At 44.0% G+C, this 24194-nt stretch overlaps 2 protein-coding genes across 3 annotated transcripts in view; both read left to right on the top strand.

Annotated features, from left to right (window-relative positions):
- LOC106581042 (vacuolar protein sorting-associated protein 53 homolog) overlaps window positions 1–13537 on the top strand; it is a 31925-nt gene extending 18388 nt beyond the window's left edge. For both annotated transcript variants that reach the window (XM_014162716.3, XM_082966621.1), the window contains 9 exons: window positions 887–1129; window positions 2087–2234; window positions 2310–2392; window positions 2506–2584; window positions 2684–2832; window positions 3000–3069; window positions 3235–3372; window positions 10816–10920; window positions 11055–13537. In XM_014162716.3, coding sequence (XP_014018191.1) covers window positions 887–1129; window positions 2087–2234; window positions 2310–2392; window positions 2506–2584; window positions 2684–2832; window positions 3000–3069; window positions 3235–3372; window positions 10816–10920; window positions 11055–11225 — 1186 coding nt within the window. In that variant the 3' untranslated portion in view covers window positions 11226–13537. The remainder of the gene's footprint in view (window positions 1–886; window positions 1130–2086; window positions 2235–2309; window positions 2393–2505; window positions 2585–2683; window positions 2833–2999; window positions 3070–3234; window positions 3373–10815; window positions 10921–11054) is intronic.
- Window positions 13538–14295: 758 nt separating this feature from the next.
- Window positions 14296–16770, top strand: LOC106581041 (refilin-B). The gene is made up of 3 exons (XM_014162715.3): window positions 14296–14992; window positions 15227–15321; window positions 15525–16770. The coding sequence occupies exons 1-3, from the start codon at window positions 14795–14797 to the stop codon at window positions 15841–15843; spliced, it is 612 nt and encodes a 203-aa protein (XP_014018190.1). The 5' UTR covers window positions 14296–14794; the 3' UTR covers window positions 15844–16770.
- Window positions 16771–24194: the final 7424 nt, after the last annotated feature.

Below are 24194 nucleotides of genomic sequence, written 5' to 3'. Positions count from 1 at the left end.
AGTGGTGCTGCAGCAGATCGTTCTTCTCCTTCTCTTCCTCCCTCTCTCTACTCCTTTTTTTTCTCTCTCTCCCACTCTCTATTTCTCTCATACTACTCTTTCCTCTCCCTCACCTCCTTCCACCCTCCCCCCTCAGACGTGGGGTCTCCCCAGAAACAAAGAACTTATCTGGGGCTTTTTCGGTCTCGCGGCAAACCCTAGTATTGGATCTCTGGAGCATTTAGTGCTTGTCAGTCTGACTGGGACTTACATGATCTGGCTATGGCTTCCTTTCACAACAGACATGGGCAGACCATTCTTCATTAGGCGTTTCCAAAGCAGCTTGTCTCAACGGAATACAACAGGAGAGAGAATAGTGAACTGATTGTTCATACAAAGTGGATTTAGTTTTTTGTCCTTGGCTTCATTTTACCGTAACAGTGGGGTAAAATACTAGACCATAACAGCTGTTTAGACATTGATATCAAAGTACACTGAAGACAGCCGCAATAGAGGGAGAATCTCCTACCCTGTCTGTCTATGTCTTCCATTTTATCATCACTGAACTGTGTGTGGCAGGTTGGCGTTTGTCATGAATCTTGCTCTGGAGGCAGCTCTGCAGAGTGGTCACTTGCTGGCACAGCCACAAAGCCATAAAATCAGATTTTAAACCTATCCCTAACCACACTGCTAACCCTAATGCTAAACCTTAAATTAAGACCAAAAAGCACATTTTTGTTTTTATGAATATTTATGATAAAGCCAATTTTGAATTTCCAGCTGGCCCATCTGGTGTAAATCGCTCAGTTCTGCCTCCAGGGCAAGATTCATGGCAATAAACGTCAACCTGTGTGTGTGTGTTGGTATCTGGGGCTCATCACTGAGCTGTGTGTGTTACTGTTCTCAGGAACCTGGGGGAGATGATTGACCGTTTTGTGTCAGACTTCCGGGCGCAGGGCCCCCCCAAGGCCGGCACGGAGGACGGTGGAGCGGTGCTGCCCAGCTGTGCTGACCTGTTTGTCTACTATAAGAAGTGCATGGTGCAGTGCTCTCAGCTCAGCACAGGGGAACCTATGATCGCCTTCACCACCATCTTCCAGAAGTACCTCAGAGAGTATGCCTGGAAGATACTGTCTGGAAACCTGCCCAAGTAATTTATTACAGCCTAGCCTAATGATGATCAGATTTGTGTGATGTAGGTCTAGTAATTATTTAGTAAGTGCTTTTTATTCATGCTGCTCACATACTGTATTGGGCCCTAGAACCAGGCAGTACTTCCCAGTACGGGTTCTGGAAGACCACCGTGTACTCTGGTTTTCATTCAAACCATTTTTTGGATGGTTTCTGGCTTTGCTAGGGAAAACATTTTAACACAAGCGGAACTATGACAACCAGTATAAACTGTGGCCTGCTAGGAGCTAGACTGGGACAAATGCTTCTGTCAAAGCAAGATAAAAATTCTGAAAGATGATATATGCTGACATTTGCTTCAATTCCCTTTTGATGAAGGAATCTGCCGAAGTTAGTTTGTTCATTCAGAAGAGTGATCCGTCATTCTCCGGGGTTTGTTTGATGGTTCATGTGTTTAGTCGTCTGGGTTTGCATGTCATGTGGTGCTGGAGATGTTTACATCGTGGTGAGGACTAATACTTCATGAGCGAAAACATCTTTGGCTCGCTGGCCACATTATAAGACCTATTATTCACTGTGGTTGATAGACATGCACACACACAGACCTCTTGTGTGGTGTGTGTATTGGTTTGTGGAGTTTTAAAGGGGGCCCTTTGGGGGTTGGAGCTGTGTTGTGGTTTTCCCAGAAATCTCGGCTGTGGCGTTTTATTAACGAGAGGGAGGCGTTTTAGCCACATTGCCATGGTAACCATGCCCCTCTGTCTGTGTGTATGTCTCTGGTTGTCACAATTATACAAAACTTGCTTTGAATTATAACCTGTAACTAGAGACAGGAGTTTCTCCTTGTCAGTTCACACTAGGTCCCAGAGTTTTCCCTTTAGAGCTCATGTGAGCAGACTTCTGTCCCTAATTCACGAGAGAACTATTGACTCTTTTTCTCAATCTCTCTCTCACACACTCACTCTCTGTCTCTCAGGACTAGCAGTAACAGTGGAGGACTGACCATCAAGAGTCTACTGCAGGAGAAGGAGGGTTCGGAGGCTGCTAAGTTCACTGTAGAGGAGCTGTGTCTCATCTGTAGCATCCTCAGTACTGCAGAGTACTGTCTGGCCACAACACAGCAGGTTAGAACACACACACACACACACACACTCAAACAGGCCTAGACTTAATGTTAAACAATTCTGTGTCTCTGTCAGTTGGAGGAGAAGCTGAAGGAGAAGGTGGATAAGACCCTGGTGGAGAGAATCAACCTGACTGGAGAGATGGACACCTTCAGCAAGTACGCACCAAATACTAGGAGCAACTTCTGCCAACTCAAAATGAACAATAGCTTGAGATAATTGGATGTGAAGTCCCATGACGGTAAACTCTGTCTCTCTCTGTGTCTATCAGTGTGATCTCCAACAGTATCCAGTTGCTTGTTCAGGACCTGGACGCTGCCTGTGACCCTGCTCTCACTGCCATGAGCAAGGTGTGACACCCACTGCATTCCTCTCCTCCTGACACTGTCATATTCTATTTTCACTTTCAACCATTCCCTTACTGTCCCTCTTGGTCTCCCTCCCTCTAGATGCCATGGCAGAGCGTAGAGCATGTAGGTGACCAGAGTCCCTACGTGACGTCAGTCATCATGCACATCAAACAGAACGTCCCCATCATCAGAGATAACCTGGCCTCCACACGAAAATACTTCACCCAGTTCTGCATCAAGTTCACCAAGTGAGTTACTTCCCTTTTCACTGTTCGTCAATGTGTGTGAGGAAGACTTGGTACTCCCATTGACAAGACAATTGATTTAGAGATTTTAGAAGAAATTGTCAGAAATGCTAAATTCTGTATTGGTTTCAATTAATTTATATTCTATCTTGTCTTTTTTTCCCCCTCAGCTCTTTCATTCCTAAATTCATCAACCACTTGTTCAGGTGTAAGACTATCAGCATGGTGGGGGCTGAACAGGTAAACATACTTACCCTTTTATTTCATTAGCCTTTACCTAAGTAGAATTATGCTAATGGTCTCTGTGACGATACAAATGTTTTGACAATTGTTTGCTGCCTGTAGCTGATAATTCAGCTAGGTTTATTGGTAACATTGTTTTTTTTCTTCTGCTTTGTTCTTCAGCTCCTCCTGGACACCCACTCCCTGAAGACAGTGTTGTTGGATCTGCCCTCTATAGGGTCTCAGGTGGTCCGCAAGGCCCCAGCCAGCTACACCAAGATAGTCGTGAAGGGGATGACCCGCGCTGAGATGATCCTCAAGGTGAGCCCTGTGACACTAAAGCATAATTCAGAGTCTACAGACGCCGAGACGCGTTAGTCCGACGTCCCATTGTGACAGATACATGGCTCTAAGACCACCAGCCGCGCGAGACGCACAGCTCGAACCTCCCCAGAATTCCCCACCAACACAGCTCCTCTATTATTTGAATGTGTTGACCGTTGGAGAAGTTGCATAAGTCACACTGAGAATTGGAAAACTATGAAAGCCAATGGTCAAATGTTCTAGAACACTGCTGCGTGTTTAAGTACACGTTTTAGGCACTGATAGGTGCTTAACACTACCATGCAACAATGTTTCTCTTCAACCATGCTACAACGTTTCTGTACAACCACGCAACAAAGTTTCACTACAGCCACTTCTATCTAATCCTACCACTTATTTGACCCTAAAGCCTAACCTTAACCCACGCCTCAAGGTTAATCCTAACCATTAACCTCTACCCTTTAATTACACTGGCTTGGTTAAACATGACTATAGCCACTGTTCATTCCTGTGTTTTGGCATTAAATAATAAGACTAAATACAGGTTATTGTCTAAGTGTGTGTGGTTTGACCACTGAGCCAAGTATGAACATTGTCTGACTTGACCAGATTATCGATTTAAGTTTTATTTTCATTGAATAACTGCTTGTTTACAGGCTAATTCTTTCTTTTTAACCCGACTAAGGAAAGAGTTTTATGCCGAAGTTCCCAGTAGAAGGCCACCTCACATTAGGTAGCTGAGGAATAGGAACTGAGCTGTACCCCTGGGTTTTAATGAGAGAGACAGGAGAGGAAGGCAGGCTTTAAAACACATATGCGGACGTGCACGCACACACACACAGCGTGTCGACCAGCTGAAGCCAAGAGAGGTGTGAATGGTTAGGGAATGCAGGCATCCGCGTATACTCACGCAAACACCCACACACACACTTTTGGGAATGCTCACACGCATCAGACACATGTATCCATGGCTTGTCTCTTCTACAGAGTAAATACAGTCTGTGATTGGTTGACCTTGCCCCAGGGTTAGCCAATAGAATGCAGAAAGACAATGGCACACACCGGTCTTCTCAGACAAACCCCACTCTGCCCTAGAGCTGTCCCCTCACCCTGCCCTAGTCCGGTTACATCTGCCTCCAAGGCTTGTGACCCGATCCCAGAGGAAATCCTCCACACACGCACGCACGCACACACACACACACACGCTTAACTGCCTGCCTTAAAGGAATGCAGCCTCGATGTCTGTCTAATGGGCTGTTTTATTGGTCAGCCTTGGACCTGTTCTAATGGTCAGGCTGATCTGTTTTATTGGTCACCTGGGGACCTGCTCTAGTGGTCAGGCTGATCTGTTTTATTGGTCACCTGGGGACCTGCTCTAATGGTCAGGCTGATCTGTTTTATTGGTCACCTGGGGACCTGTTCTAATGGTCAGGCTGATCTGTTTTATTGGTCACCTGGGGACCTGCTCTAGTGGTCAGGCTGATCTGTTTTATTGGTCACCTGGGGACCTGCTCTAATGGTCAGGCTGATCTGTTTTATTGGTCACCTGGGGACCTGCTCTAGTGGTCAGGCTGATCTGTTTTATTGGTCACCTGGGGACCTGCTCTAGTGGTCAGGCTGATCTGTTTTATTGGTCACCTGGGGACCTGCTCTAATGGTCAGGCTGATCTGTTTTATTGGTCAGCCTGGGACCTGCTCTAATCATGCTACATCAGCCAGAGCCATTAGGACCTAATCTATTCTGAGCACAACCAATAGGACTACTGAAGATATCAAGCATAGCCTCATTTCCCTTTCTGTGTTTCTTGTCAAGGTTATATATCAGATTATTTTATACAAATCAACTTCTAGTTACCAGATATTCAGTATATGTGGCCCTTCTTTTCTGCTTGTACGATAAACATGCCAATCCACAAAGCAATAATTTGCCCTGAATTACACATCTTGCTTCACACATTTCATCTATCAGCCGTTACAGACAACTCTTCAAAATGTCCACCCGCTCGCCCATAGTGCTTTGCAACAACTTCAGACATTCACAACTGGTAAGTGGCCTCTCCTCAGTGTCATCACCCGGGATGTGTATGGATGATTCCACATGTGAAACACACAAGGCTGTTAGTCCATAGAGGAATGCCTTGAATATGTTTACATACAGTAATGGGCGGCAGACGGAGGGGAATGTGTGTGTGTGTGTGTGTGTGTGTGTGTGTGTGTGTGTGTGTGTGTGTGTGTGTGTGTGTGTGTGTGTGTGTGTGTGTGTGTGTGTGTGTGTGTGTGTGTGTGTGTGTGTGTGTGGAAGGCCTTGAACAGTCATACAAGGTTTGTAGAGTTGTTCTCTTCAACCTTTTAATATTTTTATTTCACCTTTGTTTAACTAGGTAGGCCAATTGAGAACAAGTTCTCATTTACAATTGCGACCGGGCCAAGATAAAGCAAAGCAGTGCGACAAAAACAACAACACAGTTACACATAAACAAACGTACAGTCAATTACATAATAGAAAAATCTATGTACAGTGTGTGCAAATGTAGGGAGGTAAGGCAATAAATAGGCCATAGAGGCAACATAATTACAATTTAGCATTAACACTGGAGTGATAGATGTGCAGATGATGATGTGCAAGTAGAGATACTGGGGTGCAAAAGAGGGAGAGAAAAAAAATAACAATATGGGGATGAGGTAGTTGGGTGGGCTATTTACAGATGGGCTGTGTACAGGTACAGTGATCGGTAAGCTGCTCTGATAGCTGATGCTTAAAGTTAGAGAGGGAGATATAAGTAGGTGTTGGCTTTGGGGATGACCAGTGAAATATACCTGCTGGAGCGCGTGCTACGGGTGGGTGTTGCGATGGTGACCAGTGAGCTGAGATAAGGTGGGCTTTACCGAGCAAAGACTATAGATGACCTGGAGCCAGTGGGTTTGGCAACGAATATGTAGCGAGGGCCGGCCAACAAGAGCATACAGGTCACAGTGGTGGGTAGTATATGGGGCTTTGGTGCCAAAACGGATGGCACTGTGATAGACTACATCGAATTTGCTGAGTAGAGTGTTGGAGGCTATTTTGTAAATGACATCGCCGAAGTCAAGGATCGGTAGGATAGTCAGTTTTACTAGGGTATGTTTGGCAGCATGAGTGAAGGATGCTTTGTTGCAAGATAGGAAGCTGATTCTAGATTTAATTTTGGATTGGAGATGCTTAATGTGAGTCTGGAAGAAGAGATGAGCATTTCCTGATGAGCATTTCAGCCTGGTGAGAAAGTGCCTCAGGGAATTGTTTCCATGTTGGGCCAGGCAGGGCCTACAGATGCTGAAACTCCAGAGAAATTCATTGTCTGTGTCCCAAATGTTACCCCATTTCCTAGGTAGTGCACCACTTTTGACTACTTTTTTATCAATCCAAACACATAGGTCAGTGTGGGGCCTCAGGCCTTTACGGGTGGACTGTTCCTGGTTGAATGTTTGTAGGATGTCCATGGATGGTCAAGGTAGGGCTGACCCCATTTAGTCGATTGTTTGGTTGATAGGCTGTTGGTCGACTGAGATTTCTTTAGTTGAGCAGTGGCAAAAAAAACATGTATATATTAAGGACGCACCGATATTACATTTTTGTCCGATATAGATATGTGATATTTTTCTTGCAAAAAGAAAAACGATACCGATAACCGATATTACATTTTTTTGCGTCCTTTTAAGCATTCTAGTACAGTTAAATCGTTGAAATACACATACACACACCCTGACCAAAAAGGTATTTTGTTGGCGTTTATGGATGTCCCCATTACCAGTAAAACATAATCAAAATCTATTTATTTCACTTACTTGCTGTGTTTCATTCATTTGTTCAGTCTCAACTAGGATTTCATCATACATGTCAAGCAGTGAAGTTTACGCTCTGTCTGTCCGTGGCTTCTCTTCCTCGGTGCACACTGTCACTGTGTCCGTTTCCATCTTGTCCAGCTGTATGTAACAATTCACGTAAACCCTGTTTCTTGTCTGCATCGAAGTAGCGGTCCTTGTACCTAGCATTGAGCATGGTGGCGACACAGTAAAGCGGCTCAGAGGGAATTCCACCGAATCACTTGTTCACAGCCTCGAGTACTTTTGCAAGTTTTAACCCCACGGTCTGTGTCAGCAGTTTTGCTGAGCAGGTGTTTCAATGCCATGACAGAGGGCATCACGTCTGCTGCAGACGCAGTTGATGAGCTTATTTCTCCAGTCAGTTGTTTGAATGGCGCTAGGAGTGTGTTCATGTTTCCAATTTTCAAACATGTTGTCAAATGCCATTGAAATGGCAGCAGCGGTATGAGAACCAGCAAATTCTTGAGCATGCAGTACGGCTTTCCTCAGTACGAAATCCTCGTCGACCCGCTGTGCTGTCAGACTCAGCATGCTCGTGGGGCTGACGTCGCTGGTCCAAATGTCAGTCGTGAAGCTAATGGCAGTGACGCCCATAGCAAGTAGCTCATAGATGTGCCCTTCAACAATACTGTGTGACTCCGGTAGGGCAACATCTGAAAAATATCGCCTACTTGGTAGTGTGTACCGGGGCTCGAGGTGCTCGACCAGTCGGCGAAAGGCAACATCATCCACGATAGAGAACGGTTGATTGTCAAGGGCAATGAATTCCATTATCTTTATAATTCCATTATTATTTAGTGTTTACATTGTTCCAAGCGGTCAGAAGAATTATATTGTTATATAATTATATTGTAATCTAACAGCACCTTACCTTCTTTTTGTTGATCTCCAGTATTTTCCACAACTTGTCAAGTTAATCAATACATCTGACTTTACCTTTTACCTCCTGAGCAACCAGTAAACATTCCCAGTTTCGAGTTTATTTGGCAAGTCCTCTGCAGACATTTTGGTGTTACGGTGTTGAGTTTGTTATAACCAATTTATTGATGTGATTATGATATGCTATTCAGGCCTTTTTGTGCCCTATTCGAACGGGGTTCGTTTTACTGGGGGACGTTGGGTAATGTAATTATGTGTACAACACATCTGTAATTTTAGTTCCCGTCCAAATTTGTCATGGCAGTAATTTTTACATGGCAGGAGAGTAACAATTCCAGCCAGAATAACCTATTGTTTTTGGTGAACTCCAAGGTCCTCTGATAGTACTAGTCCCGTGTGAATCGACATCTGTGTTTTGAGAGAAATGTCTGAGTTTGACAGGTGGTGTTTGCGCAATAAAACAAGAACTGATTCGATAAATGAACTAAGTGCTGCGCATAGGCTACATGTAGGCCATTCATATATAGCTTATCAACTTTCACAGTGAATGCTTTTGTTTGTTTTGTGCCTATGAATTGAATATTGCCAAATGCATCAGTAAAAAAAATATTGAGCTTATTTAATGCAACCCTTACTGTTAATAGATCGCAAAGCAGCAAACAACTGACCTAAACGTTTGGAAATGATAAGTTAGCTTTCTCCTCCATAGCCTTAAAACGCATCTCAAGTGTAATTGCACTGTTTAGCTCACATCTGAAGGCTGGGGGGCATTTGGAACGTACTGCGGATCGCTAAAATATCCTAATGATTATGATCACACGTCCTCAATTCAAATATGTCAGCACTATACCAAAGATGGTTTTGTATGGTTTAGGAACTTGGGAACCAAGCTCTCGAGTCATCAGTGTCGGCCCATCACCTGAACATGTTGTAATACGGTATCTTCACGCCTAGAATGAAAACCTCCAGGCTTCCGTCATAACTTATTCTTTTTTCTTTTTTTAAGTAAAAACAATTACAGTTTGGAAAAAACGAATTCCCGCAGAATAGTCCTCTAATAACGGACATTCTGGAGTAATAATTACATAACCAATGTTCTCTAGTAATACTAGTCCAGTGTGAATAGGGCTTTGGGCACGTGCATGCGATGTGTTCATGTGTCAAGTAATGAGAGCAAGGGTGGAGGGAATAGGGAATGTTTTTCCTAATAAAATTACGGATTTTGGTAAAATAACTTTTCAGTCAGAAATGGCTGTAATTATGTTGCCGCTAAACCAACACGGGCAGAGCGATAAACACTGTTAATGTTGTGTGGTGGTCACTGCAGCAGAGGAGAGAGACAGCGAGTGACTGTGTAACAAGCACCCGCTATCTTAAAAAAATTATAATAAAACACAGCGCAGCAAGTCTGAGCCCGGCTTGGCACAGTCAAATCAGTTGCTGGTTGGACTTCCTCTAGTTATTTGTGTGTATTAATTAATTTGATCAAAGAGTGTGCTTAAAGCATCAGTCAAACTCAGTGAATATAGTTGATTTGATTAAAACACGTCTTAAAATGTCTACCAATCGGTCCAAAGAGCTGATGACTCTTAGTCAACCAAGAGTTGTTTTGTTGTTGTCTGGGACAACCCTAGAACAAAGTAAACGTAATGGTGATGATGACTTTGTAGTAAAGTAGGTTAGGCTGTCAGAGTATAATGTGTAGACCTGTTCTGGTAAGTCTGTCTGTAGGTTGTTTCTGTCTCTGGCTCAGTTAGCCCTCGTTGGCCTGTGAGATGTGGTTGTTTTCCACGCTCTCCAGCCCTCTATCCACCCACCCCAGCCACCTTCCCCACCACCAGAGCTTTCTTCTGGGGAGGGAGTGGAAAGGCTTCAACACCCCTCCACCCACCTCCTTTTAGCCTGGATGTTTTTTTCCTCTCACTCTCCCCTTCTCCCTCCCTTTCTTTCTCTAGTTTTTACGAGCTAACTACAACACAGTCCCTCCAGGCTTTCCCTGGGCCTCCCTCCAGGACAGTTGCTAAATAAATCACTCAGACCAGAGGGGAAGGAACCTCAAAAATTCCAGACAATCCACAGTGTTCCATGTCCTGTCTCTCCTCTCTGTATCTCTCTCTGGTTTCGCTCTCTTATGTATTCTGGCCCACGCCCCTTAGGCACAGAGAGAGGGCCGGAGGGCTTGGATATTGGTGTGTGGGTGAGGGAGAAATGTTTTGTGTGGAGAAAAGGCGCTTTTGAAGGGTTACGATATTTATTTATTTTTTCAGTGGGACCTGTCAACCATGTTTTTCTGCCCGCTCTGTAGCAAGCAACTTCAATCAACTTCAATCAGTCTCAATGCTAAGCCCATAGGGCTCTTGTCAAAAGTAGTGCACTATATAGGGAATAGAATGCAATTTTGGATGCAGGGAGTGTAATGTTGGGGCTTTGTTTGCAGCTTTAACTACTTGCACACTGTCTGGTCTGATAGTGGACTGATTCTGGGGCCTGTTTGTTCTTACGGGCCACACACACACTTATCACGCACATGCATACACACAGTTTATGAATCAGTTTGAGTCTGCTGGGAGTTGGTTGTCCCATCATGGCTCTTGGGAACGGGGGATCTGAAGAAAAAAACACACGCTGCACTACAGTATTGACATGTGAATGTATGAGCAACACTGATGTCTCTAACCCCCCCCCCCTCCCCCTCTACAGGTGGTCATGGCCCCCCATGAACCCTCTGTGGTGTTTGTGGATAACTACATCAAGCTCCTCGCTGACGGGAACCCAGAGACCTTCCAGAAAACTCTGGATATGAAGGTAAGGGCCACTTCGATTGGGTCCACTTGTTTTGTCTCTCTCAATGATGTCACCTGTTTTCAACGGTTATCTCCTACTTCCTCTGTTGTTTTGTTTCCTCTTGCAATAACGTGTGTGTGTGTGTGTGTGTGTAGGGGTTGAAGCGCAGTGAGCAGAGCAGCATGTTGGAGCTCTTCAGACAGAGGTTACCCACTCCACCCTCAGGGACTGACGGAGGCCCCTCTCTCTCCTTCAGTACCCCCACCCCCGAGCAGGAGAACTCGCGCATACGCAAACTGGAGAAGCTCATCAAGAAGAGACTCTGAGTGTACACACCCACTTGCACTCACACACATCACCATACCACACACACACATTATTCCAGTAATTCATCTTGAATACTTTTTCCTGCTCTGTTTAATCATAACAGAGAATTGCAGGCAGAGTAAAGACATGATTCTCATTTTTGTTAGGAGCATTTAATATGAACCTCATGATTTCAAAGTCAACTGTAGGATTATGAAGACATGTCCTCAGCTGCAGAGCTGTTGGCACTTATGACTCATTTACTTCTGTATTTCTTTTCTGCTTCTCTTTTTATGACACTAAATAACCAAGCTTTGTAAATGTCGTTAAATGTAGACTATCATACACACACTATGCATTTTAGCAAAATGTGTATGTACTTAAGACAGAATTAAGAGCTACTAATTAAAAACGGCTTTAGGAGTAATTTGTTGCCGCTTTGGCACCTATCCTCCCAGTCCCAGACTGAGAACAAGGATCTTCAATGCGTTTGAAGCTAACATTTTCAGAGTGTTCTCCTAATGTTTTCTCCTAATGTTTTCAGAATGTCATTGTTCTCCACCTCTCCAGTCTGGTGTCTTTTTATTGTGTTTCTCTTGGTTCCCTGTTCAAGTGGAGGATGCAGTTAGTTAGGAGTTTGTGTATGTTTCCAGTTTCCCTTCACAACGGGAACAGTCTCGGTGGATGGACCGCATCTCACCATGCATTGCTGTCTCCAGGTTCTTAAGTCCCCAGGTCTGGGACAGAGAGGATCTTGAGATTTCATGTCTCCTCAATTAGACAGGAGACAGTCTCTGTCAGTATGTTATAACAAGGAACTCATGTGTTCAATGTTGTGGATATATTGTACAAAATTATATTGTCTAAACCTTTTTTGTTTTCTGTTCTGTTATTCCAGGCCCCTGTGTTTGACACTGACAGTCCTAGATCACCTGTCAATCATAATGAAAACTTGCAAGAAGATATGACCCTACCGTTATGCATTTTTACACTGTGCTGCACTGGGGTTGGAATGCAATCATGGTTACATCAAGACACCGTGGAGCTGGCGCAAGATATGGGTTAGAAAACGTACCTCAATGCAGGGATGGGATATGCCACTGTACACCGCAGCCATTTTGGAATGGCAGTGCCAGCCAATTAGCTCCTTTGTTGTTCAAATGACTGCAGTGGCTACTAGCATGAGGACAAAAATTGACTTTTTCTGGGAAAACTAGTAGCATTTCAATCTTTTCGATGGAGCAGTGTGACTAAAGGTACAATTTGGAGTACAGTGGCATATCCCATCCCTGTATTGAGGTATGTTTTCCGAGCCATATCTCGTGCTGGCTCCACGGTGTCTTAATGAAATCATGATTGTGTTAAGACCTCAGTGCAGCTCAGTGTAAACCCACACCTCTCTCTAGCCTAGTCCAGAGGTGTATTCATTATTCCAAACAAAAACAATAGTTCATTTTGGACAAATTCAGGTAGATCCCTCCCCGTTTCGTTCAGTTTGCTCCCGTTTAAGAAACATTTTGCAACAGAATCGGCCTAATGAATAGGCCCAGTTGAGGTTAAACTTTTACCAGGGTATTTTTTTTCCAGGGGGAGGCGAAGGAGAGTTCCCATGTTTTGTTGCCTTTCATGTTTCCTCTCCAATCAGCTGTGAGGGGGTGTTTCCTTTCCTCTATTTCACTGCAAAACAATGAAACCCTTTGAAGGTAGCGAAATTTGAAGACAGGCTGGCAGGACAATCCTCAGTCCCTTCTATGTTCTTTTTAGGGTTGGTATCTTCTGGCAAGTTTTAATTATGATTGACAGGTAATCTTGGCCTGTCAGTGTCAAACACAGGGGCCTGGAATAACAGAATAGAAATAAAACAGAAATAAAAAGGTTTAGACAATACATCTTAAATAGAAAACGATATAATTGTGTGTAATATATCCTTGGTCAACAGTGAACATATGAGTTCCTCTGTTAGACAGGAAATTACACTGAGAAGTTAGCACAATGATGCTAGTGGAGAACTATAATATAAGGAACACAGTTCCTTTAAATACTGTCATTGATCTAATTATTTCTGTTACCTGCTTCAGATAAAGTAGTTATTGCATGTAACAGCAAATACTCTAGATCAGTGATCCTTTGAATTGGTTCATATATACAGGAAAATGTATAATTTGGTGGAGCACGAGAATAAGGATGGGGTTTGAATAATGTGTGTATGGTCAAGTATCTATTGTAAATAATTGTAGCTGGGGCATGAACTATTTGGTGTTGGATTTCGTCCTTGGAAAGCCTTATTATGCCCATTCGAGAGTCCTGCAAATTGATAAATGTATGTATAATATATTAATGCTATTTTGCTTTTGATGTACACATTCCTGCCTTCAGTTTATAAGAAGAAAAACATGTTACTTTGTATTGTCAGAGTAATAGGCTACTGTAATGGTAACTGGTGAAAAACACTAATACGAGGGCTCCCGGGGGTGTAAAAAACTGCATCTTAGTACTAGAGGGTCACTACAGACACCCTGGTTCAAAACCAAGCTGTATCACAGCCGGCTGTGATTGGGAGTCCCATGGGGTGGCGCACAATTGGCCCAGCGTCATTCGTGTTTGGCTGGTGTAGGCAGTCATTGTAAATACGAATTTGTTCTTAACTGACTTGCCTAGTTAAATAAAGGTTATATAAAAAAAAAGTTTGCTATCATGTTTTCCTTGTTTCTTGGAATGTTGTATCACACACACACACACATCTCTCCCTATCCTAGTCCAGGGGTGTAATCATTTGTCCAAAGGAAAACAAGAGTTTCTATTTGACAAATTCAGGACGATCACTCCCCGTTATGCTCAGTTTGCTCCCGTTTAACAAACGTCTTGCAACAGAATCGGCCTAATGAATAGGCCCAGTTGAGGTTAAACTTTTACAAGGGTATTTTTTCAATGGGGAGGCCAGAACGAGAGTTCCCATGTTTCGTTTCGTTGCCTTTCATGTTTCCTCGCCAATCAGCCGTGAGCGGGCGTTTTAAAAGGCGTTTCCTTTCCTCTAGTTCACTGCAAAAACAATGAAACCCTTTGAAGGGAGAGAAATTTGAAGACCGATATAGACATTTGAAGACAGATATAGACATTTGAAGACAGACAGGAGAATGCGCAGTGCCTTCTGTGTTCTTTTTTTACTTCGGTGCCTGTGACACGTAGCTTGAGTTCACTATTTCGTCAACTTCAAAGCCACAACGATTTATGTTGAATCTCTTATTTCGAAGGGCAAAACAGAATGAATTTTAGAAATGTTAGTTGATTTATGAAGGATTTAAATAGCTTGCTGTAAAATAGTAAGATATTTTGTTTAGACGCGCGACAGTCGTAAACCGTAGCCTATTGCCAAGCAATAGAAGTTGATGCAAGCCAATTGCCGTCGGTAGAGTTGCTTGGTCATTGGGAAGTTACCCGACGTGGAGGATCAATTGCATTCAAGGAAGGACACCTCTTTGAGTTGGAAATAAAGTTTAACTACAGTTCTGCAAACTCATCGCGTGGTAGGCTAAAATCTTGTTTGGCAGCGGGTCGCTTATTTTGTTTTTAAGGACTTTTTTGTAAAGCAATGGTGGGCAGACTAAACTTGCTGAATGTATGTGACGACGACCCATTGGACATGAGCTGCAAAGCCGAGCGGGGACTTGACAGCCCGGACTCCGGACTACCCCCCAGCCCCAGTCCGAGCCACTGGCTGCTGCCTGACTGCAGGGATAAAGGTGCCATAAGCCCGGTGTCTGAAGACGAGAGCAGAGGGTCATCCTTGGTACGTAGGCTGTCGCACGTGTGTTACAGTAACTGCGAACATCCTGTTATGAAATTGTAAGGCTAAGTTAAAATATTGTTTCCGAAGTATATAGCCTCTGAATGCGTTTCCCTGCATTGCCCATAGTGAATCTGGGTCATGTCAGTAGTAAATTGGGTCAGTAGTCCAAGCCAATCAGGTTCATGACATCTACCAATTATTTGCTCCTTATGTTAGTGCTGACTATTCTTGCAGGTTCCCATTTTATCGATTGGATCTGTTCCTCAGCTGCACACCTTGTCCTACGGGGAGGGCATAGAACTTGATCCACAACTGACCAAGGAAATACGGTATACTGTTTTGAGTTACTGTATGTAGGCTATGAGTGTGTGATTTTGAAATTGTCTTTGCACTCCACTGTGTGCTGTCCACTATTTGTATAAATACCATTAAACCAATGTGGTGGACCACAGATCAAACGTTGCCATTTCTAAAACTATATCTAGCTGAACATGCAGTGAATTGACACTTGCCCAAATGTTGTCATTCCTAGATACACATCGTCTGTCCACTATGACTCAGAGCGTCACTTTATCCATGACATGGCCATGCAGCCCAGAGGCCTGGGTCTGGAGAACTGCAGCCAGATGGTGCTGGCTGTCCCTCACAGCACCTGGAGACACTACAAGACCCAGCTGGACTTCCAGCCTCGCCAACGGGCTCAGCGCTTCCAGAGCACCACCATCGTCTACCCCAAGCACGCTCGCACCATCTACACAACCGAGCTGAGCTACGACAGTCGCCGGCTTGCCAGGAGATTCATGTCGCGGGTGGAGCTGGAGGCTGCTGACCGGAGTAGGCTACCCCAGTAGGTTAGGGGAAGGCTGGGCACGGCCTGGGGGAGAATTCCCTGGGCCCTGTGGGTCCCAACCATCCACCAGGCTGACACTACCCATGGACCCAGGTTACAGACAGTCATCTATTAGTTTAGATTGGAAAGCATTGTAGCCCACGTTTGCGTACCAGTCTCAAGAGGAGGGAGGATTCTGATCTGGCGTATCAAACAAATAGCAGGGACATCTGCGTGAGGCTGCCATCTACCAAAGGGTTTATCCATTAGTAGCTAGTAAAGATATTTCTCTGGTATGTCAAAGTTGGATTCATTTTAATGAGGAGTGTTGAACTGTGGACTGAGACCGGTGATGGTGTATACTATCACCGTGAAGGAACTTGTAAACCAGATTTGGAAGTGAAGGATTGTTAGGAAAGTGTAGTCCGGACCATCACTGTCAAAACATTGTGTTTAGGCCTAACCATTGCAGTGGGGCTCAATGAACAATGACCCTACATTATAATATTCTAAGGCTATAGTGGAGTTTCCATGTGGCTTTTGTAAGTATTCACATTTGTAGACACACAGGGAGTTGTCAAATTACTGTATAACTGGGCTTTAAAATGTCTCTTCAAATCACAGGGTATTATGGGGTATTGGTTGCACAACATTACTTACCACAAGCAGAATATCCTAGCCTGGATAGTGTAACACCAAACCCCATCTTAGTCTTGCCTAAACAAACACATTGTCATCTACTGTAAGTATGGTCATGGAGCAGAAAGACACAGTTTTTTTTCAAATTGTGTAAAAGGGTTGCAAATTAGAGCAAGTTCTGTGTTGAATGTTGGGACTTTTTTTTTTCTCCCACAGAGATCATTGCAAATTGATGAAGTTGGTAATAAGTAGCAAGAGATTATCCAATGTGTCATTATTGTTCTGTTATAAAGTTTTAGCATTTTCCTAATAGTGAAGTATTGTTTTTACTAACATCTTGTGAACTGTCCCTCAACGGTTCATTATCTTTGTCTATCACCTTCTGGTTGCTTCCATAGGTTTTATGTATTTATTTGATGCTCATCAACTCCTTTTGGTAGCCTAATAGTAATACGCGGGTATCTTCTCTCAAGGTCCTTCAAAGATGCACATCTAGAGACTTGAACTGTATTGAGATACCCAAAGTGCCTTTTTGAAGTCAAACGGTATTGCTTTTAAGCTCTGTTTTGTTAAGCTCAATTATTTTATGTACTCAATGCGATACATCAATTCAAAATATAGTCTTGTCAGTATCAGGATTTTGTTTTGGTTATCAATTAGGGATGTTCCTAGATGAGTAGAGCTACAACTTTAGTGCAATTACACCAACTCTGATTGAGACAGCTATGCCATCTGCAGGATAGAGAAAGTGCTGCACATAACCATAATTATTAGTTTGATAACAGCCCCACCTAGATGTGGTGGTGTGTAATGGCACCACTGCTCTCCAAGTGTCCCTTGAACAGCCCCAAGCAGTCCACCCCCCCCCCCCCCTTGCTGTGAGGCCAGGTAGTGTTTCCTCCTGGTTGGGCTTGGTGGGTACCAGCATCTGGCCATGTCAACGGTGTTTCCTCCTCGTATTTCATTGCCTCTCGCTGGGATTTATTGGGGCAGAGGCTGGTCAGACTCCTGGCCTTGGTCTTTTTGCCGTTGTAACCCTTGAATATGAGTTTGGACCGTGTGGAGGAGCCTTTGACGACCTGTTGCTGCTCAGTGTTGGTGAGTTAATCTGCTGTGAGTACAGGACGGCAAATTGGGTTAAGTTGTTTTGATTTCACAGCACTATCACTCAACACATCTGTGTTTAAAAAAAAAAAAAAAAAAAAAAGCTTTAAGCTAATCATTGTTTTATTAAGGGTTGACAAGTAGCCTAGCGGTTAAGTGCGTTGGACCAGTAACCAAAAGGTCGCTGGTTCGCATCCCCGAGCCGACTAGGTGAAAAATCTGCCAGTGCCCTTGAGCAAGGCACTTAATGCTAATTTCTCCTGTAAGTCCCTCTGGATAAGAGCGTCTGCTAAATTACTTAAATATAAAAATGTGCAATACGCATAAGTCGCTCCACAACTGTCTTGGTTGCTGAAATTATAAGTTAACCGAATTTCCATTTGACAAAACAAGAATCATTGTACCATCTAAACTACTGTGAAATACAATATATGTAAAAGTATGTGGACCCCTTCAAATGAGTGGATTCGGCTATTTCAGCCACACCCGTTGCTGACAGGTGTATAAAATCGAACACACGGCCATGCAATCTCCATAGACAAACATTGGCAGTAGAATGGCCTTACTGAAGAGCTCAGTGACTTTCAACGTGGCACCGTCATAGGATTCTACCTTATTAATAAGTCAGTTCGTCTAATTTCTGCCCTGCTAGTGCTGCCCCGGTAAACTGTAAGTGCTGTTATTGTGAAGTGGAAACATCTAGGAGCAACAACGGCTCAGCCGCGAAGTGGTAGGCCACACAAGCTCACAGAACGGGACCACCGAGTGCTGAAGCGTGGAAAAATTGCTTGTCCTCGGTTGCAACACTCACTACCGAGTTCCAAATGCCAAGCGTCAACTTGAGTGGTGTAAAGCCGCCATTGGACTCTAGAGCAGTAAAAATGCGTTCTCTGGAATGATGAATCACGCTTCAGCATCTGGTAGTCCGACAGACTAATATGGGTTTGGTGGATGCCAGGAGAACGCTACCTGCCCCAATGTATAGTGCCGACTTGAAAGTTTCGTGGAGGAAAAATAATGGTCTGTGGCTGTTTTTCATGGTTCAGGCTAGGCCTCTTAGTTCAAGTGAAGGGAAATTTTATGCTACAGCATACAATGACATTCTTTACGATTCTGTGCTTCCAATTTTGTAGCAACAGTTTGGGGAAGGCCCTTTCCTGTTTCAGCATGACAATGTCCCTGTGCACAAAGGAAGTACATACAGAAATGGTTTGTCGAGATTGGTGTGGGAGAACTTGACTGGCCTGCACAGAGCCCTGACCTCAACCCCATCGAACACCTTTGGGATGAATTGGAATGCCGACTGTGAACCAGGCCTAAACGCCCAACATCAGTGCCCGACCTCACTAATGCACTTGTGGCTGAATGGAAACAAGTCCCTGCAGCAATGTTCCAACATCTAGTGGAAAGCCTTCCCAGAAGAGTGGAGGCTGTTATAGCAGCAAAGGGGGGACCAACTCTATATTAATGCACATGATTTTGTAATGAGATGTTCGACGAGCAGGTGTCCACATACTTTTGGTCATGTAGTGTATCTTTTCAATAACCAAAAATATTGTATTTTCAACTGTTTGAAGCTTATGTTAAAAACCGAAAGTTAAAGATGCAAAAACAAAAATTAAGAATGGGAAACATTGAAATAGCCAGTGGCGACCCGTCATGTTTTGAACACCCCACCTGTTTTGCATGTTATTTTGGAATTAATACGTGTCACATACCAGTTTGCAAACACTGTAAAAACTTTTTATTTTCTCCAAGAAATCAAGTTAATAAAGCTGCATACAAACATGGTCTCTTTTTTTGCTTTCTTGAGTATAGCAGCTCCAAAATGCAGGTGTTTCAGCCTAGCTCAGTGCTTTCTGTGGTGGTGGGGAGAGCCAGCAGAAAATATGGTGCGTAGGGGTTCGTAGTGTTCTCCAGTTGCACTGGGATTGGCTAAGTGTTCTTTTTTTGTATTTTACCCCCTTTTTCTCCCAATTTTAATTATGATCTTGTCTCATCGCTGCAACTCCCCAACGGGCTTTGGAGAGGCCAAGGTCGAGTCATGCGTCCTCCGAAACATGACCCACCAAACTGCACTCCTTAACACCCACCCGCTCCGGAGCCAGCTGCAGCAATGTGTCAGAGGAAACACCATTCAACTGACGAGTGAAGTCAACCTGCAGACGCCCGGCCCACCACAAGGAGTCGCTAAAGCACGATGAGCCAAGTAAAGGCCCCTCCCCTAACCCGGACGATGCTAGGCCAATTGTGCACTGCCCTATGGGACTCCTCACTCATGGGGACACAACATCACCGCAAAATCACGGGGAGAGCTCAAAAATTCAAGCCCCTTGGGTACTGCCATAGAGTTACATTAGAAGTGCCCATCCAAGAAGGCTCAAGGTCATTGCCCACATAAAATGATGTCAAATTACATATCTACAGGAGCTTTGATTGGACTGATCATGTCAACATCATACTTTCAAAATCTTAACTAGCAGTCATTATGACTCAAGTCAACAATCTACTGGCAAATCCTTGTCATATGAAGAGAAATTATAGATAAAACGGATCGGTGGTCATCGACCATTGGACATAAACATTACAAGTTGGAAATCACAAATTAAATAATGAGTAGTTTGGAAAGATTCAGGGGCTAACTGCAAGCACTGCAACTGACGCCGGAGGAGATGGCTGCCGTTTTACAGTCCCCTAACCAGTTGTGTTTTTTCACCTTATTTATAACTTATTTTGTACATAATGTTTCTGCCACCGTTTCTTATGACCAAAAAGAGCTTCTAGATATCAGGACAGCGATTACTCACCCCGTACTGGAAGAAGATTTTTTCTTTAACGAGTCGGACGCGAAGGAGTTACTCCAGACACCCGATAAGGCTCTCATCCCCGTCATGCGCAGGAGAAAGAGACGGAGATATCCAAGGACGTAGGTCTGGATGCCTTGTAAGGATCCGATGGCGAGTGGGTAATCTGCATTTACCATCGGTCCTATTAGCCAACGTACAATCATTGGATAATAAAATAGATGAACTACGAGCACGTATATCCTATCAACGGGACATTAACTGTAATATCTTATGTTTCACTGAATCGTGGCTGAATGACGACATAACATATTTTATGCTTTTTCGGCAGGATAGAACAGCCAGCTCTGGTAAGACAAGGGGTGCGGTCTATGTATATTTGTAAACAACAGCTGGTGCACGAAATCTAAGGAAGTCTCAAGGTTTTGCTCGCCTGAGGTAGAGTATCTCATGATAAGCTGTAGACTAAACTATTTACCAAGAGTTTTCATCTATATTCTTTGTGGCTGTCTATTTACCACCACAAACCGATGCTAGCACTAAGACCGCACTCAATGAGCTGTATACGGCCATAAGCAAACAGGAAAACGCTCATCCAGAGGCGGCGCTCCTAGTGGCCGGGGACTTTAATACAGTGAAACTTAAATTCGTTTTACCTAATTTCTACCAGCATGGTAAATGTGCAACCTAGAGGGAAAAAACTCTAGACCACCTTTACACCACACACACAGACGTGTACAAAGCTCTCCCTCGCCCTCCATTTGGCAAATCTGACAATTCTATCCTCCTGAATCCTGCTTGCAAGCAAAAACTAAAGCAGGAAGCAACAGCGACTCGGTCAATAAAAAAAGTGATCAGATGAAGCAGCTGCTAAGCTACAGGACTGTTTTGCTAGCACAGACTGGAATATGTTCTGGGATTCTTCCGATGGCATTGAGGAGTGCACCACATCAGTCACTGGCTGATGACATCTCCACAGTGACTGTATGTACATACCCCAACTAGAAGTCATGGATTACAGGAAACATCCGCAATGAGCTAATGGGTAGAGCTGCCGCTTTCAAGGAGCGGGACTCTAACCCGGAAGCTTATAAGAAGTCCCGCTATGCCCTCCGTCGAACCATCACAGGCAAAGCATCAATACAGGACTAAGTTTGAGTCGTACTACCCCCCCTCCGACACTCGTCGGATGTGGCAGGGCTTGCAAACTATTACACACAACAAAGGGAAGCACAGCCGCGAGCTGCCCAGTGACACAAGCCTACCAGACGAGCTAAATTACTTCCATGCTCGCTTCGAGGCAAGTAACACTGAAACAGGCATGAGCGCATCAGCTGTTCCGGACGACTGTGTGAGCACGCTCTCTGTAGCCGATGTGAGTAAAACCTTAAACCTTATACAGTCACAAGGCCGTAAGCAGTTGCAAAGAAAAAGCCATATGTCAGACTGGCCAATAAAAATAAAAGATTAAGATGGGCAAAAGAACACAGACACTGGACAGAGGAACTCTGCCTAGAAGGCCAGCATCCCGGACTCGCTTCTTCACTGTTGATGTTGAGAAAGGTGTTTTGCGGGTACTATTTAATAAAGCTGCCAATTCAGCACTTGTGAGGCGTCTGTTTCTCAAACTAGACAGTCTAATGTACTTTCCTCTTGCTCAGTTGTCTACTGGGGCCTCCCACTCCTCTTCTATTCTGGTTAGAGCCAGTTTGCGCTGTTCTGTGAAGGGAGAAGTGCACAGCGTTATACGAGATCTTCAGTTTCTTGCCAATTTCTCTCATGGAATAGCCTTCATTTCTAAGAACAAGAAAAGACTGACTAGTTTAAGAAGAAAGCTCTTTGTTTCTGGCCATTTTGAGCCTGTAATCAAACCCACAAATGCTGATACTCCAGATACTCAACTAGTCTAAAGAAGGCCAGTTGTATTGCTTCTTTAATCAGCACAACAGTTTTCAGCTGTGCTAACAATTGCAAAATGGTTTTCTAATGATCAATTAGCCTTTTTTGAATGATAAACTTGGATTAGTTAACACAACTTGTCATTGGAACACAGGAGTGATGGTTGCTGATACAGGGCCTCTGTATGCCTATGTAGATATTCCATAAAAAAATCTGCCGTTTCCAGCTACAATAGTCATTTACAACATTAACAATGTCTACACTGTATTTCTGATCAATTTTATGTTATTTTAATGGACTGTTTTCTTTTCTTTCAAAAACAAGGACATTTCTAAGTGACCCCAAACGTTTGAACGGTAGTGTACATATTACCTCGACTAACTGGTTCCCCCACACATTGACTGTATTGGGCCCCCTGTATATAGCCTCGCTATTGTTATTTTACTTTTACTTTTTATTTTTTACTTCACTTATTTTTCTTAAATGCATTGTTGGTTAGGGGCTTGTAAGTAAGCATTTCACTGTAAGATCTACACTTGTTGTATTCAGCGCATGTGACAAATAACATTTGATTTGACTAGCCTGATCTTCAGTGGAGTGGATGTGTGGTCCAAGTCTGGGTTTAAGGGTCTCTTTTCCAAGCCTAAAAGGATAAACGTCAACATTGGCCATGCTGTCAATCCAACATGATTTCTGCAGCTTTCAAAACGACTGCAAACTCGGAACAGGGAAATCTCAGACTTCAGTGAGTTGAAGACAACTGGGAACTCAGAAAAAAATGAGCTCCGACTGGGAAAATACATTTTGGAAGGTCATCTAACTTTGAATTCCAAGTCGGGAACTCGGGCCTCTTTCTAGAACTCCGACCTGAAGATCACTGATGTCATGTCATAACCTGCGTCCGTAATGGGTCTGCGGTCAAACGACCACCCCTCATCACTGTCAAACACTCCCTAAAACACTTCAGCGAGCAGGCCTTTTTAATCGACCTGGCCCGGGTATCCTGGAAGGATATTGACCTCATTCCGTCAGTAGAGGATGCCTGGTTATTCTTTAAAAGTGCTTTCCTCACCATCTTAAATAAGCATGCCCCATTCAAAAAATGTTGAACCAGGAATAGATATAGCCCTTGGTTCACTCCAGACCTGACTGCCCTTGACCAGCACAAAAACATCCTGTGACGTACTGCATTAGCATCGAATAGCCCCCGTGATATGCAACTTTTCAGGGAAGTTAGGAACAAATATACACAGGCAGTTAGGAAAGCAAAGGATAGCTTTTTCAAACAGAAATGTGCATCCTGTAGCACAAACTCCACAAAGTTCTGGGACACTAAAGTCCATGGAGAATAAGAGCATCTCCTCCCAGCTGCCCACTGCACTGACGCTCGGAAACACTGTCACCACTGATAAATCCACGATAATTGAGAATTTCAAAAAGCATTTTTCTACGGCTGGCCATGTTTTCCACCTGGCTACCCCTACCCCGGTCAACAGCCCTGCACCCCCCTCAGCAACTTGCCCAAGCCTCCCCCATTTCTCCTTCACCCAAATCCAGATAGCCAATGTTCTGAAAGAGCTGCAAAATCTGGACCCCTACAAATCAGCCGGGCCAGACAATCTGGACCCTCTCTTTCTAAAATTATCCACCGCAATTGTTGCAACCCCTATTACTATCCTGTTCAACCTCTCTTTTCATATCGTCAGAGATCCCCAAAGATTGGAAAGCTGCCGCGGTCATCCCCCTCTTCAAAGGGGGAGACACTCTAGACCCAAACTGCTACAGACCTATATCTATCCTACCCTGCCTTTCTAAGGTCTTCGTAAGCCAAATTAACAAACAAATCACCGACCATTTCGAATCCCACCGTACCTTCCCCGCTATGCAATCTGGTTTCCGAGCTGGTCATGGGTGCACCTCAGCCACG

This window comes from Salmo salar, chromosome 20 (assembly GCF_965601325.2).
Source record: "Salmo salar chromosome 20, fSalSal1, whole genome shotgun sequence".
Lineage (NCBI taxonomy): Eukaryota > Metazoa > Chordata > Actinopteri > Salmoniformes > Salmonidae > Salmo > Salmo salar.
Note: the sequence above shows the minus strand (reverse complement) of the source record. Positions and strands in the feature narration are given on the sequence as shown.